The 14053-nt window shown below is 40.7% G+C and overlaps 2 protein-coding genes across 3 annotated transcripts in view; both read left to right on the top strand.

The window, feature by feature from the left end:
• The first annotated feature begins 556 nt into the window (after window positions 1–556).
• On the top strand, window positions 557–1027 carry LOC117150457. The gene is made up of 3 exons (XM_033317348.1): window positions 557–625; window positions 690–851; window positions 910–1027. Exons 1-3 carry the CDS (start codon window positions 598–600, stop codon window positions 963–965), a joined length of 246 nt encoding a protein of 81 aa, XP_033173239.1. The 5' UTR covers window positions 557–597; the 3' UTR covers window positions 966–1027.
• A 1185-nt stretch (window positions 1028–2212) lies between these two features.
• The window catches only part of LOC117147406 (chaoptin), a 38061-nt gene continuing 26220 nt past the window's right edge, over window positions 2213–14053 (top strand). For both annotated transcript variants that reach the window (XM_033314292.1, XM_033314284.1), the window contains exon 1: window positions 2213–2603. The gene's annotated coding sequence lies outside the window, so the exon portion shown is untranslated. The remainder of the gene's footprint in view (window positions 2604–14053) is intronic.

Below are 14053 nucleotides of genomic sequence, written 5' to 3'. Positions count from 1 at the left end.
TCTTATACCTAAGTTTTAATTTCAGGTTTATAGCTGAATATATTTTTTCTACTTGTTTTTCTAATTGGCAAGTTATAATTAAAATTATGGATCTGACATTTTTTTTACGAAATCGACTTTATGGCATATTTACAATGAAAATTGCAATTAAGTCTCTGATGAAATGCTTAGCAAATGTTTTTAGTGTAGCATTTTCCTCTGAAACCCTCTGTTACTGTGAAGCAAAATCCAATTGTTGTGGTCTTACAAATATAATAAAATTTGTGTTATCTTACAGTTAAATCACATTAATAAATTTAGTTAAACCGAATATAGGGGTTTTTCTTAAGTTCCAATGAGTCAATCTAGTGGACTATCGGAACGCGAATATATAATATATATAAAAAGAAACATTTGTTTTTTTTTTGACTAACATAAAATGAGTAAATAAGCACTTAGCATATTCATTTTTAAAATGTACTAAACGTATTATACCATCTCGTACAAAAATTTAATTGGATTGTAATGCTTTTTAAGCGCATTTAACCTTAACCAATATCATGTAAAAGTCAATGTACTTGAGACTAGTAAAGTCAGTTATAATCGGCTACTGTCATAATGAAATTGTATTTTTTAGTTATTCTGGGTAAGCTAAAGAATTTCTATATATTTTCTAGATATTTTAATCATTCTAATTGTTAATCGAACAGCCTTTATGCTAGTCGGTATTGGATGGGGAGAAAACTGCAATAAGCCTTGCGGAAAATGCATCTTGCCCACCTGCAATTATGATGGGAAATGTTACTTTGAGGGAACCAGCGCTTGTGCTCTGGAAAATGAAAAGTGCCGACGAAAGAAAAAGAATCTTGAACGTGAGCTTTATGTTTGAAGTGTTTTTACCCGATTTTAACTTATTTTAAATCTTTTTAGCATTCGTAAAAACCGTGGCTGGGTTCTGTGAGATGGGCGTTAAAATGTGTAAATAGCTAAATAAAATGTTGTCTATTGAATTATATAAATTAAATATATTTCTTTTAAGAAATAAATAGTTGAAAAAATAATATAATAAATTGCTGCTTGTCTACTATTTTGCTGTTTAGTTCATTGGGAGTTTTAAAAAGGGTATATATTATACATTTTTAACCATAATTTATTTTCGCCTAAATGCAATAATCTACTGGCAGTGCTACAAGTCCAATTGCTCCGTAGTTTGACCGATGGAAAACCTCAAGAAGACAAAGATGAGGTAGATTTTACTTTGCCACTCAAGCCCCAGAAAAGCAAACCCAAACGAAACGAAACGAAGCGAACCAAACCGAGCCACCCAACTATGAAAAATTTAAACTTTGCATCCAAGCCATTTATTCATCCTGCTTGGCATCTGCCATCATATCTTAGCATGCGGTTCTGGCTTCGTCCGGAGTTCTCTGCCCCCATTTTGCATCTTAAAGCCTCCATCTATATCTTTAACCATCTCTATGCTCTTCGGTTCTGGGGCAGTTTGGGGTGCACCTTAAAAATTAATTGAAACATCACTACCGGCTAATATTGTAGATTAAAAACAGCAAAAGGAAGCTGTGCTGGGTAAGAGGACCGAAATGGGCCCCACCTAGATGAGGCATATAAAACTTTTGGGGTTAACTGAGTGCTCTAAAAACGGTCAGAAACTTGCAAATTGCCAGTATGCTTGGCCATTTATCAGTCTTAGTTGTGGGTTAGTTGGAAAGAATGTTCCACAATAAATTCGAACAACAAATTTGGCTCCTTCTGGAGTTTATTAGCTGGCAGCCGGAATTTTGCGGTCAAAGGGCGACCTGAACTTGAATCTGGCGGCCGGTCGTTCCCCCATCTCCCGCACCCCCACCATCCACCTATTCTACATCCATCTTCGTCTTTGCCCCCATCAAGTCACTGTCCAGTTTAGAATTTCTTTGAATACTCCGCCTGATGACGGGGCATTGCCAGATGGCATACTAATTCCGGCTCAGTCACTGCGCATGCCCAGATGCTCCGGTAATCGGGAGTCTTCGGGCTTTGGGGCTCTCTCACCAGCGGCGTGGGTCGTGGCAACTGGCTTCGGGGGCTTCGGTTTTTGGGTCTGTTGCGCCTAGGACAACAATTTCCGTGTTGCATGCCTCGCCTTCGGGTGATCTAAAAACGAAGCGAGTGTCGAGGTCGCCAACGTGCCATAAAATGCGCATAATGTGGCACGGATGTGCCAGTGCACGTTGGTAATTTGGCGCGTGAGCATCGCCGAGTATCGTTCTTGCCACCAGTGGGGGCAGCCCGTATTGTGATGTTGCTGGTGCAACGGCAACATTTCGTAGCTCTAGCCGGCTAGACAAAATCGCGAAATGGTGACCACAAATAGATAGGCTTTGAGAGCCGCGAAGCATTAACCAGAGATCGTATCGGTCGAGAGAGATCCGGCAGTGCTTATGATACCAAAGTAATCAAGCGGTGATTGCAAAGTGAAGTGATCTGTAATCAAAACTCAAGTGGCAAGAAAGCAGAGAAAGCAAACGAAGGAGAGAAAAGTAAGCTAGGCACATGCAACAACTGGATACGGATACGCTTTTCAAGCCCTGAACAGCCGCCGACCCACGAACCCACCCACAAGTCAAGTACGTAACAGATTGATGAGCAAGTCGCCGTCGCTGTCTCAAAGAACCACCCACTTACTTACCCTCCTCATCCACCTCCTCCTCCAACTCCCAGCCACCCACTCGACCAGGCACTTGACTAAAAGTTCAATTTCCTGCAAGATGCTTTAATTGAAGCGCACAGTAAACAAGAAACAGAAGCGGAGAAACAGAAAACAGAGTGGGCAAGGGTCACTCGTCGCCTTGGGTGCCTTCGCTCTGGTCAGTCATTAGTCATTTGCTCATTTCCGCAAACGCAGCCCGGATGTGCAGCACTTGTCAGCCAATAAACAACCTCGACGGGGGGTTGGTGGACGGATGATGGGTGGCGGCGACCCACCCGCCACCCACTCTCCCAATTAAATGTGGCAAACATATCAGCGTCAATCACCGATTCTGATGGCCAGGCCAGTGCATCCTGCTGCTTCACTGGCGTGTCCACAGATCGGTTGAGAGGCATCGGCAAAATATCTCGTGCTATTTGCATTGCCGTCCAAGGGTTTGGATGAAATTTCGATCAGGTTGGACTTGCTAAAGATTTTAATTTAACAGGCAAATGTTGGGGGTACTATCAACTTGCAATGATAGTTTGTTTTACTGAGAGCTATTGATAAACAAACAACTGAAATAAGAGCTGAGATTTGTCTGTAGATTTGACAAATAAAATATATAAACAGAGATGTGTGGTTTTTGACCATTTCAGATAAATTTAGAGCAGAAGTGGGATTTTCCTTTGCAGTTACCAAAAATATCAACTTTTTATTATAAGAAGCGAACAATTAACAACGGAAATTAGATAGATACGAATGAAATATACATGTTCATAAAAAGATTTTCGTTCGAAGGAAGGATTAAAAGGCTTCGTATAAGTGTTTTAAACTTTTCTTACTAGATTTTTTGGATCTGTTTCTTTGGTCTTTAAGATGATGGAAAGAAAAAGTGGAACGAGCAGAGAAATCTGGAGGAGTAGTGTTGCAGTGGGAGTGGCACAGTGGGTGAGTGCAACTGCATATGTGTCACACATTGAGTTTCTTGGACAACAATAACCAAGACGGACAGGAGCAGGGTGCATCGCTCAGAAAGAGCAAAAACGGTGCATAGGTGCTAAAAAAAAGAAACAACGAGGAGCAACAATGGCACGGAGGTGGGGGAAAGATGGGGAAAGTTGGGGGGAGTACCCAAGCTAACCCAGTTTTTTTCGACGCTGGTTCTTCACGGCTCAGTTTTGTTTTGGGCCTTCTTTTTTTTGCCTGCTGCTGCTTGGTACATTTCTTTTTATGGCTTTTACGAACTGGCCGCAAAACGACGACGACGAATAACCAACCTCACTGACAGCAGAAGAAACGAAAATATTTCGACCAAAAACTGCCAGACTTGTCCAAAGCCACCCACCACCCACTACAACCCATCCCACTGGATGAAACCTGTTTTGTAATTGTTGTGTTTTTATTCCGAGTATGCGTGTTGATGCGGATTTCTTTGGCTTTCCCAGCGCTTTCTGGGCTCTAGCTTCTTGCCGGGGCCATTGTCACGTAAATCTGTGACAGAAATTAGCCTCGTTGACAAAAATATGCCTGCTTACACATTATTTGTACAAACAAATAGACGGGCAACAGTTAATGGGCGTGGTGGAGAGTGTCGTCCTCGTGGTGCCTCTGGGTTCCATGGGCACTGGTTCCATGGGGTTCTTGTGGTCTCTGAGGGGGTGTTGCAGATACATGGGTCTGGAGAAATTTGCATGGGAACTGCGCCAGTTGACGCTGTTGTTTCTTGGCCTCTTTTGGGCAAATTCCTCAGCTAGTTTTGTGGCTGTCGTCCTGTCGGCTTTTCTTCTTCGCCTTGTTTTATTGATCTGTTTATGCTTTAGGACCTCCGGCCCTACACTTCCCCCCACCGCAGCAATCTCTGTCCAACCCTCATCATGGATAAACAAACAAAAAAAGTTTTATTTGTGGACTACTAAAAATGCAAAAAAAAAGAAAACAAAAAGCAAGGGATGCGGGGACCGCAAATGTGCTTTTTCGGGGCAAAGTTGTGCCTAGGTTAATGACCAGACAGGCGTGAAGGCAATCATAAACTGCGTACATTTCATCCTCCCACACTTCGCACTCGAAGTTAATTTTCCTTGACCAGAGTCTAGCCAGGATCGAAAGTTTACTCTAGCTCTTAATCAACTCATTATAATGAACACCCTGGTCAGAGAAACAAAAAATATCCATAACATGCCGTCGATTAAATTATTTGGTTGCCTTACGGCACTTTTGCTGATTGACTTTATGGAGTTTTGGTCTGATTTTTATCAATAAAATGTAATGAGATTAATAAATCAAATTGTTGCACATAAACGATTAATGCTATAAAAATGTATGCATGTATTTAGTTATACCCTTTACTTTAAGTGTAAACGGGTATACAATGTTCATTGAAAAGTTTGTATCAGTTAGAAGGATATGTAATCGACCCTATATTTTTTGAACATTGATTGAACGCAGATTCTGGAAACGGCGAGATTGTGCATCTTGCCCACTCTAACGCTGAGTACGGGGTATCAGATAGGTGAGGTAATCGACTCTCTTGTTTTATTTTATTATTTGTCTTGTCAATTTCTATCGGCATGCCAAACCATTTTGGCCAATACAAACCTGAGTCGAATGTTTTTAATAGGACTTATATTTCTTGTAATCATATAAAATTATTTTATTACAGACAGAGTGAAAAATAATTTTCCGAATTTAAGCCTTGGCCTAGAAAAGTTAAAGTTGAAAGTCAAACAAGGGACCATTTTTGACGTCTACAATATCCATTCGAACCCCTAATTACCTGAACCTAACCTTAGACACACAAAATACAGAGTCAATCTATCATGCGATGGGTTCTCCTGATTAACACGAAACTTTGCCCAGGCCGAGCAACAAAATGATTGATGTCCACTACAAAATTTTCAATGTATCTACCCCCAGAAAATTGTCGATTTATTCAGCTAGAGAATTCAGCTTTTCCTACGTTTCGTAAACGTTGGCTACATAAACTGTTTATCGAACCATTCGGTGTTATGTCACAGCAACTGATTGATTTTTAATTAAACGTCCACGATTTCACTGATTGACGCTAATCATACGCTTGATGGGCTTAAGCTCGGCCACGCCCCCCTCTTAAGGGGTGGCTAAACAAAATGAGCATTTCCCACTTTAATTCGAACACAATGTATAAGCGCACACACATACTGCGGAAATTAGATATTTATTGAGCGAGGCGTTGTCAGGCAAACCAATTTAAAAGGTATTGGCCCAAAGCGAAGGGCATTGAAACGGGGAGCGTGTGGAAATCGAATATTATCCAGATAGTGCCGAAGATCCATTTACGTGACTCGGAAATGCAAATAAAAAAAGTGGAAAAAACCGCTTTCCGAATGTTTTGCTGCCTTATTTTTTTATTGAATTGTAAGGGGGAGCTGAGGTGGGTGAGGGCAGACCGACATAAATAAACCTCAACTAAGTCGTGTGTTTTGACATAGATTTAAATTGACATGGTTGTGTAAACAGACCAGGGAGGAGGACATACATATACCAGAGGCAGACACAAAAGCAGAAACAGACGCAGAGCCTCTCACACATTCCTCATTGAAAGCCGCACACAAATTCTCGGCGTTCAAGGCATTCCTCGCCTGGAAACCACAACCCACTTTTCCGAGTTCGATATCAGAGCAGGGCGAGAAAGAATAAAATAAAAATGCAAAATAGTTCGTTATTTAACATATTTGACGGCTGCCCGGTTGGTTGGTTGGTTGCCTGCTTGGCTGTCGGCTCGTAAATGTAAATTGGCCCTGAGATATGGAGCTGATGACAAACAGGCCCAAAGCCAGGAGCACCATAACCAGAAAACTAAACCAAAAACCAGGACGCGCATGGAAAATCCCATCCATGCCAAGCGAGTACGAACCCTTTGACAATTTTGTTGCTGCCTCCGCTTCGATGGTTCGTTGGGTTCTTTCTCCGGGCTCCGCAAAAATATTTGCCACGCAAATAGCTGGAAAAGTATTGCCCGATTATGTTTCTCTAACTGGGCACACACGCAGCAGTCAGCAAATTGAAAGGCAAACACACACACACACACCGCCGCCTCACTGGTAGTTGGAAAAAAGATGAACAGGCCAAAACGATTTGAGAAGGATCCGAAAAAAAGAGAAAAAAATTGAATATGGAGGGAATAACCAGTAGTGGAAACCGGAGAAAGGAGAAAAGAACGCAGTCTCGTTGCTTTCTATGAATGTCAATTGGTTGTTGGCCGGATGGTTCTTGGCAAGCGGGGAATGGAATGGCTTGGCGCGCAGCTAGACGAGCGGGAAAGGGGGCCAATTTAAAAGGGCTTACTTTTTAATGAAGCGAGCCAGGGACGATGCCGAACCCGAAGGGGTTCCAAACACAATCGCTATAGCGACTATGATAAATGAATGAGCATATGTCGGATGGAGTAAGTGGGTGTCTGGCCATTGAGGAGCTGGCAGCCTTGTGACAGAGAACGGCAACAGGAATTGAAATGCTAGATTAGATGCAATTAGATAGAGCGTAAGTGGAGGATGATAATACGATGATATCCATTGTTAGGCAAAGGAAAGGGTTGTGAGTCGTATGGTAATCGGAGCTAAAGACCGCATATTAGACATGGAGAATGATATTGGATTTTGCATTTCAAAAGCTGCGTTTTATTTGCCTAAATGTGCGTATGTCCAATATATAGTACCCATAAATAAAAACATTTATTTTCTTTGTTTTATGCTAGAAAAAATGTAAAAATATTTGTTTCACTTCAATACATTTATATTCTATCCACTTTCATCACAAGTTTTTATTTACCAAAAAAGTCAGATATTATTTGCTGGTCAGCCACATCAATATAACTTTTTTAACTCAAAAAAAAGCTATATAAAAGATCAGTCAGTAACATCAAACGTTTGCTTTGATGCCCGCAACCCCTGCCGGAATTCGTTGGTGCTCTTTTATTGGTTTTGCCGCAGTTGCCAGTAGCCACAATCTGACATATTGGAATGTCAAACTAATGAGGTTTCCAAACCAAAACGTACTTACCCCCATTTGCCACCGACCACTTGCAGGCTTGCACAGAAATGGCGGCATTGAGGGGGCATCCAAATCAAATCACATAACATGTCAGCCATGTTGGCCACCGCCCACCGCGCACCGCGCACCGCTCACCCTAGAATGCCACACCCATCCATTCAGCGGGTCCAAACCAACCAAACCATTCAAACCGTGCAATCCAGCGCAGCCAGCCCACCAAACGAACTGAAACCAACTAAAACAATTCCCTTAGCTATGCTAATGACGCGCAGTTTCCTCTATTGTAAACTACCTTTTGCTCTATTTTCACCTCTGACGTCCCCGTTTTTGCCCCACCTAAGCTGTCACCTGTCCCCACGAATCCGCCACCTCACCGCCTGGCAGCCCAGGCCCATGCCCTTCTTCTTGGTGGCAATGCCACTGCATTCTCTCCTCTGATATGCATGTGCCGAGGTTAAATATATGTTCTGTTGTGGAGCCTATGCTAATGCGCTCGGTTGTTTAAGTGGGTGGGGCTGCAAAAGTGCGGAATATTTAAGATCTGCTTATGCTGTGCTAGCAGGTGCAGTCAATATTTGTGTATGAACGAAAGCATCATGAAAATCATCCCACTTTCCATCACTCGAGATACGTAGTTTATAATCTGTACATATTATTGAAATCAATATATGGTCAATGGTTCTTATTGTTCAGATAGATTTAAGCCTTTTACAACCAGTGTTGGCAAATATAAATTCAATTCTTAAATTAATTTTGGAATATGAATTGCAAGTTAATTAAATGTACAATTTTTGACAGATTTGTCTGTCCCAAGTAAATTGAAAATAAAGACAAATATTCCATTCTACTACGAGTATAAACTTGTTACTGCATGTAATGTATTTGAATAGATTTCAAGCTTAGTATTGGCTAAGATTGATTATTGGCCAAAAAAAATTGTCAGGAACCTTTATCACAAATATGAAAATAACATGGGTTTAAGATGATATGTTTGCGCTTCCCAGAATTTTTCTTGGGGAATCGCATTGTGGGATAATGTTATCCTCGCAGCGGCAGCATTGTTGCAAAGATATTTTTCACGCGCACCCAGATACTTGAAGATATATTTATGTGCAGATATATGCATATAGTTTCCTATTCGCAGAGGTTTGTGAGTCTTGTGAGGTGTTGTCGACACCATCGTTCGTTGGTTTGTTGAACAGGATTGGGCTGTTGTCGGTGCCCTCGTCCAATATGTGTCAAATGCAAATTTAAATCTTATTGAAAAAGGGGATTATGTGACAGCAGCAGACGCCATATGAAAAAGGGGAGGTGTAGTTGGGGATTTGGCCCTTCCCCATCTTGGCTTTTCATTCATTTTGCGGGATTTTTTTTCTGCCGTGTTGGTGCAACTAAAAATGTCACTCCTTCTGCTGTAATCGAAGCAGGAGTGATTGACTGACTCTGAGTGAAGGACTGTGGTCCTGCAGGGATGTATGTTAACTTTCGAGTGTGGAAGAAGCAGCTGCTCCAGAGGGGACAGCGTCTGGGGCAGTGGCAGGGGCAGGAGCAGGAGGCATAAACCGATTCTCATTTGCATCTTTTGCTGTCTGCCATTTTTAAATGCTTTTCCCTTTCTTTCCACTACCATTCTCAGCAGTTTTCATTCCGACTCTGTTGGTTTTGCGGTTCTACTGTCATTGCACTCATATCATCATTCTGGCATCATCACAGCCCAAGAGTGGAGAATATAATAGAAATCCAACTTCCAGCAGTAGTCTAATCCCCACATCGCTGCATACATTTATAACCCATACAATGACATGACCATACAATATTTCTCTTTCCTTTTTTGGCACAAAATACTTTGCGCTTCGATGCTACCTCGTCCTGTCATCTCCTTTTGTGTGGACGGGATGCTTTCGTGGCACAGGAGGGGGGAGGTGTGTTCAATATTTTCCAGCTATTGAAATCAAGGATCGAGAAAGCGGGGCAACTGAGGAAGGGACGCTTGTATATATTTCAAAGCTTTGTTATCAATATGTCGCCTGCTTATTGAAAATAATACAATATTCGTGTGTGGGATAAGTAAGGATGCCTGAATGTACGTAATATATCTTCCTCTGTTTTCTTCCTCATTGTGTCAAGTATCTTGTAGATACATACATCCACAAAAAGAAGTGAATGTGAATGTTGGGCTCTGTGTGTGCCGAAGCTTGTCACCTGTCGGGGCTTCGGCACTTTTGGGACATTGATTGCGAAATCATCATCATCATTTGAATGGTAATCCTCGGTTATTCATTCGAAATATGAAATGAAAACTTTTTGATTAAACTACCAAACAAATATGATTCTATCAATAACTCAAGCTGTTTGCTTAAATATATATCGCTTAAGTATTTGTTTTCTGAAAAAGGAGAAATGTTTTGTTAGCTTTTTCGTTTGTTTACACATTTGTTTGCTAGTTAGTATTGTTTACCTTAGCTTTTGTTACGGCTAACCAATTCCGATAATGGTCTATACCGACTCCTCCTGCTGTCATTAAATATGCCTACTACCAATCGCAGGGCTTCCTTCTGGGGCGTCCGTTTGGCAAATGGGCGGTGAGACATCTTCTTTCAACTGGCAAATGCCCTGCACGTAGCCACATAAATTCCCGTATTCAAGCTTGAAGCTCTTTTCTTTATACATATACATTAAACATTCCTTTCCAAGCCGTGCCATTCAATTCAATACCATTCGACTCGATTCGTTTCGGGTCGACAATTTATGTAGCTGGGAGTCAAAGTCCTTGGCTGTGGCCTAATTGAAACATAGCTTGCAAATGCATTAAATCCCCAAATAGTAGCAAAATAATGAGCCTGATTAATTCAATCAGTTGTAATGTGGCACGCCCCTTCAATCTGCCTGGGCATTAGGCAAGTACAATCTTCCTGCGGCAGAACACACAGGTTACGTTGGCCCTTCACCATGTTAAGTAGTTTAACACGCTAATGTAATGAAGCTATAATGCCGAGGGTTTTGCTTCCGGAACATCTGGTGATAGATCAATGTATTTATCGAAATAAATGGACCAAGTGTGACACGTAAATGGATGAGGCAATTGGGATGTTAGCGCCAAAATGACGAGCCAATTAAGTCAGCCACCAGTATAATAACAGTCTAATGCATAATTATATACCAAATGAGATCGCTAATGTGCATTCTGAAAATTAATTATTTACCAACGTGCTTCTTGCATTATAGAATGTTTTTATATTTCGTTTTAGATATTTGTTGCCGGCACATCATTAGTTGGTAGTTAGTAGTAGTTAAATAGAGTGTTAGATTACACACGTTAAAATTTATAAATAGCTGATATAAACACTTGTTTTAATATATGCCATGCAGGATTAGGTGAAACATTAGCAAACATTTAAATATTGTTTATTGTTGTGCATTTGGCATAAGATCCTTTAACTGTTTCAAGTATAACTTCTTGAAGAAAGTGTGCTACACACATTTATGCCTTTATTGCAAGCCCTCGCTTATGTTCGACCTTGACTCCTGGGAAAATCCACTTCATATCTATCAAGGAATCGCGTCGTTGATTCTCTGGCGTTGTCAAAAGTCAAAAGTTCAGTTTGCAATTTGAACATGACATTTGTCAGGAGACAAACACATGAGATGGCGAGTGGGTAGAAGGATGTTGGTGTTGGTGGGCGCAAGGGGCGGAACGGTATGGCGCCATATCCACTGAACCTTAAATCAAGTTGTAAAGAGGCTGGGCCAAGTGTTTGGGGATTCTCTGTTTGCTAGAACCACTCAGAAAAAAAATAACAATAATAGCTACTCCAAATAACTTTTAATGTTTAGGGACTTTCGTTGTTTAATCTAAAATCAAACAAGGTATCAAAAATACAAAAGTACCACTTAATAATACAAACATTTATTATACCTTTATATTGTTAAAATTTTTAAACTTTTGAACAGTGCTTATGACTTTTGATACTCAAATAGAAAATGTGGCAGATTCATGTCCAATTTTAAAATATATTTGTCATTGTATTTTGACTCAGGAGTCACTGATATTTTTAAGTAATTTTTTTTAAGTGTGGAAGCAGCTGTTGATGGAACGACAGCAACAATATCAACAGCAATAGCAACAACTAGAGCGACACAGCGGCGTTAAAAAAAGAGAAGAAAAGCAAAACGAAAGGAAAGGAAAAACATTCCAAATGAAGATGGGCAGCTGCGAGGCATTTTCCAGGGCACATTCACACACTCACACACTCGCACACTCACTCGGACTGACAGACGCACACACATGCGGCTATAAAAGTGACAAATGTTAAACGAAATGTAAAGAAAAACTGACAACAGGAAGATGCCACGTAATGAAGCATAAAAAGTACATTTTTCAAGACGACTGCGAATCCAGCGGGAACGAGAATAGATCAAAAAATAAAAAATTACGAGAAAAGGAAAACCATAAGTGGATTCGCGAATGAAGAATGAAAAAAGAATAGCGCTGCTTATCTTTTATACCCTGTAAATATATGAATGCGTAAGGATCCTCAAAGATCTCTAGATATTTTTAATTCTTTATTCATTTTCATTGTATTCTAATTGTGAGTCTTTTTATGTTTCTTATCATTTCTTTTAAATACATAAATATAGAACTGTTACCTGTATATATGAAAGTCAAAATATGCTTTTACTTTAGCAAGGTGCTCTTATACATTTTGTGTTTGTATATTTGACTAAAGAGTAACGCTACTCAAAGGCTGCTAGTAAATCAATAAATTGTATGAAATAATTTAATATGTTCTGGGTTTGCATTGAAGTGGCTCAATAAATGGAGCAAATTTGATGATTGGCCTTGGATTACAAGTGGTAGTGGTATATGTTGTTTTCTTTGCCTGCGTTCTCTCAGATATCTATCGTTGGAAAATTGTATGTGCTAGATTTCAGCACTGCCTGTGATTATATTTCCGTATGCATTGCACAAATTACAACTGGCTGCGCTAGCCAAGCGAATTTAACCTGATCAGAGCTGTGAATCCACCGACCGACCAGTCGCTTATTCGGTGCTGAAATCATAGCATACCTTGCGGCGCCAGTCGACTGACAATGAGTCCTGGCAAAAAGCAACGAAAACATTGTCAACGAACCCTCGTCCTTGCCTTCATCGCATAATCGAAATTCATTTTCACGCTTGTAATCAATGCGACAACGCCCCAGCAATGCCACGCCCAACTTATGCAAATCGTTGACTTCGTGCAGCCTTCACAAAGTCCCCCGCCACCCCAAAAGCCCCTCTTCCCGCCACGTAATTGCTAAAAAAAAAATAAATTTGTGTTGCAGAGGGAAAACTTGGAGTGGGAAAAAAAAAAATAAAAAAATGAGAACGACAAACCGAATTTAATTTGTTTTTCGCTCGTTTTGTGCAAGCAACTTTCTCGTTTTCTTGTTGAATTCGTTTTCAATACGCGCAGACACATACATACAAATATATGCTTTTTCTTCTTCTTTTGTTGTCTAGCTTGCAATATTTATTATCGAATTGGTAATACCCGTAGCCGAAGGGTGAACGCGGGCTAGAAGGGCGAAAGACATGACGGCGCAGTGCGAGCAATTCGAAAAACTTCAAGCTGAATTCAGGGACCACCTCCGACATAAGTTTCAGGCTTAACTTCCGTTTTCCTGCGATACCCTTTGCAACGCTGGGGGCATCATAATCCTATTTTCTGCTGCTCAGACATATGATTTCTAGAGTTATAAATCGTAAAATATTATTTGTCAATTTCTTAAATTAGCTAGCAAGATGCACTTAAACTTTTCTTAATTTGTAATTAATGATATGGCGTACTGAACATTGCAATGATGATGAACAATTCCATTGCATTAAGAGTAAATTATAATATTTAAGAAATTAAATATTTGAAATATATTTTTCAATGATTTTCCCCACAAAATTTGGCGAGGTGTATAAGAAGTCCTAGGGTATTTACCGCTCCTGGCCCGAAGCCATCCGTTGCCACTCGTTTCCTTCCGTTTTCCATGCCAGCCTTGTTTACTGGAGAGCTCCTCCTTCTCGCTGCTCGTTCTTGAAATGTTTGCTGCGATTGCCCGGATTGCATGGCCATGTCGTGGACTGGTCCGCTCCGCTCTGCTCCTTACCGTTCCCATCCGTCCGACGTTGCCTTTGGGTCTTCTTGGTCGGGACATTGGTATGCACACGCGTGGACCTCGCATAGTTGTCCTCGACAGGAAGTCTAACCTAACCCGGGCATATGCCCTGCACGTATTGCCCTTATAAATTGTTGCCAAATGCATATAGTATATACACATATATGTGAGGAGAGGACTCTCCACCTCAATTTCTGCCAACAACTT

Source organism: Drosophila mauritiana, chromosome 2L, assembly GCF_004382145.1.
Source record: "Drosophila mauritiana strain mau12 chromosome 2L, ASM438214v1, whole genome shotgun sequence".
In the NCBI taxonomy this organism is placed as follows: domain Eukaryota; kingdom Metazoa; phylum Arthropoda; class Insecta; order Diptera; family Drosophilidae; genus Drosophila; species Drosophila mauritiana.
The sequence above is the reverse complement of the archived record's forward strand: the minus strand, read 5'-3'. Positions and strand labels throughout refer to the sequence as shown.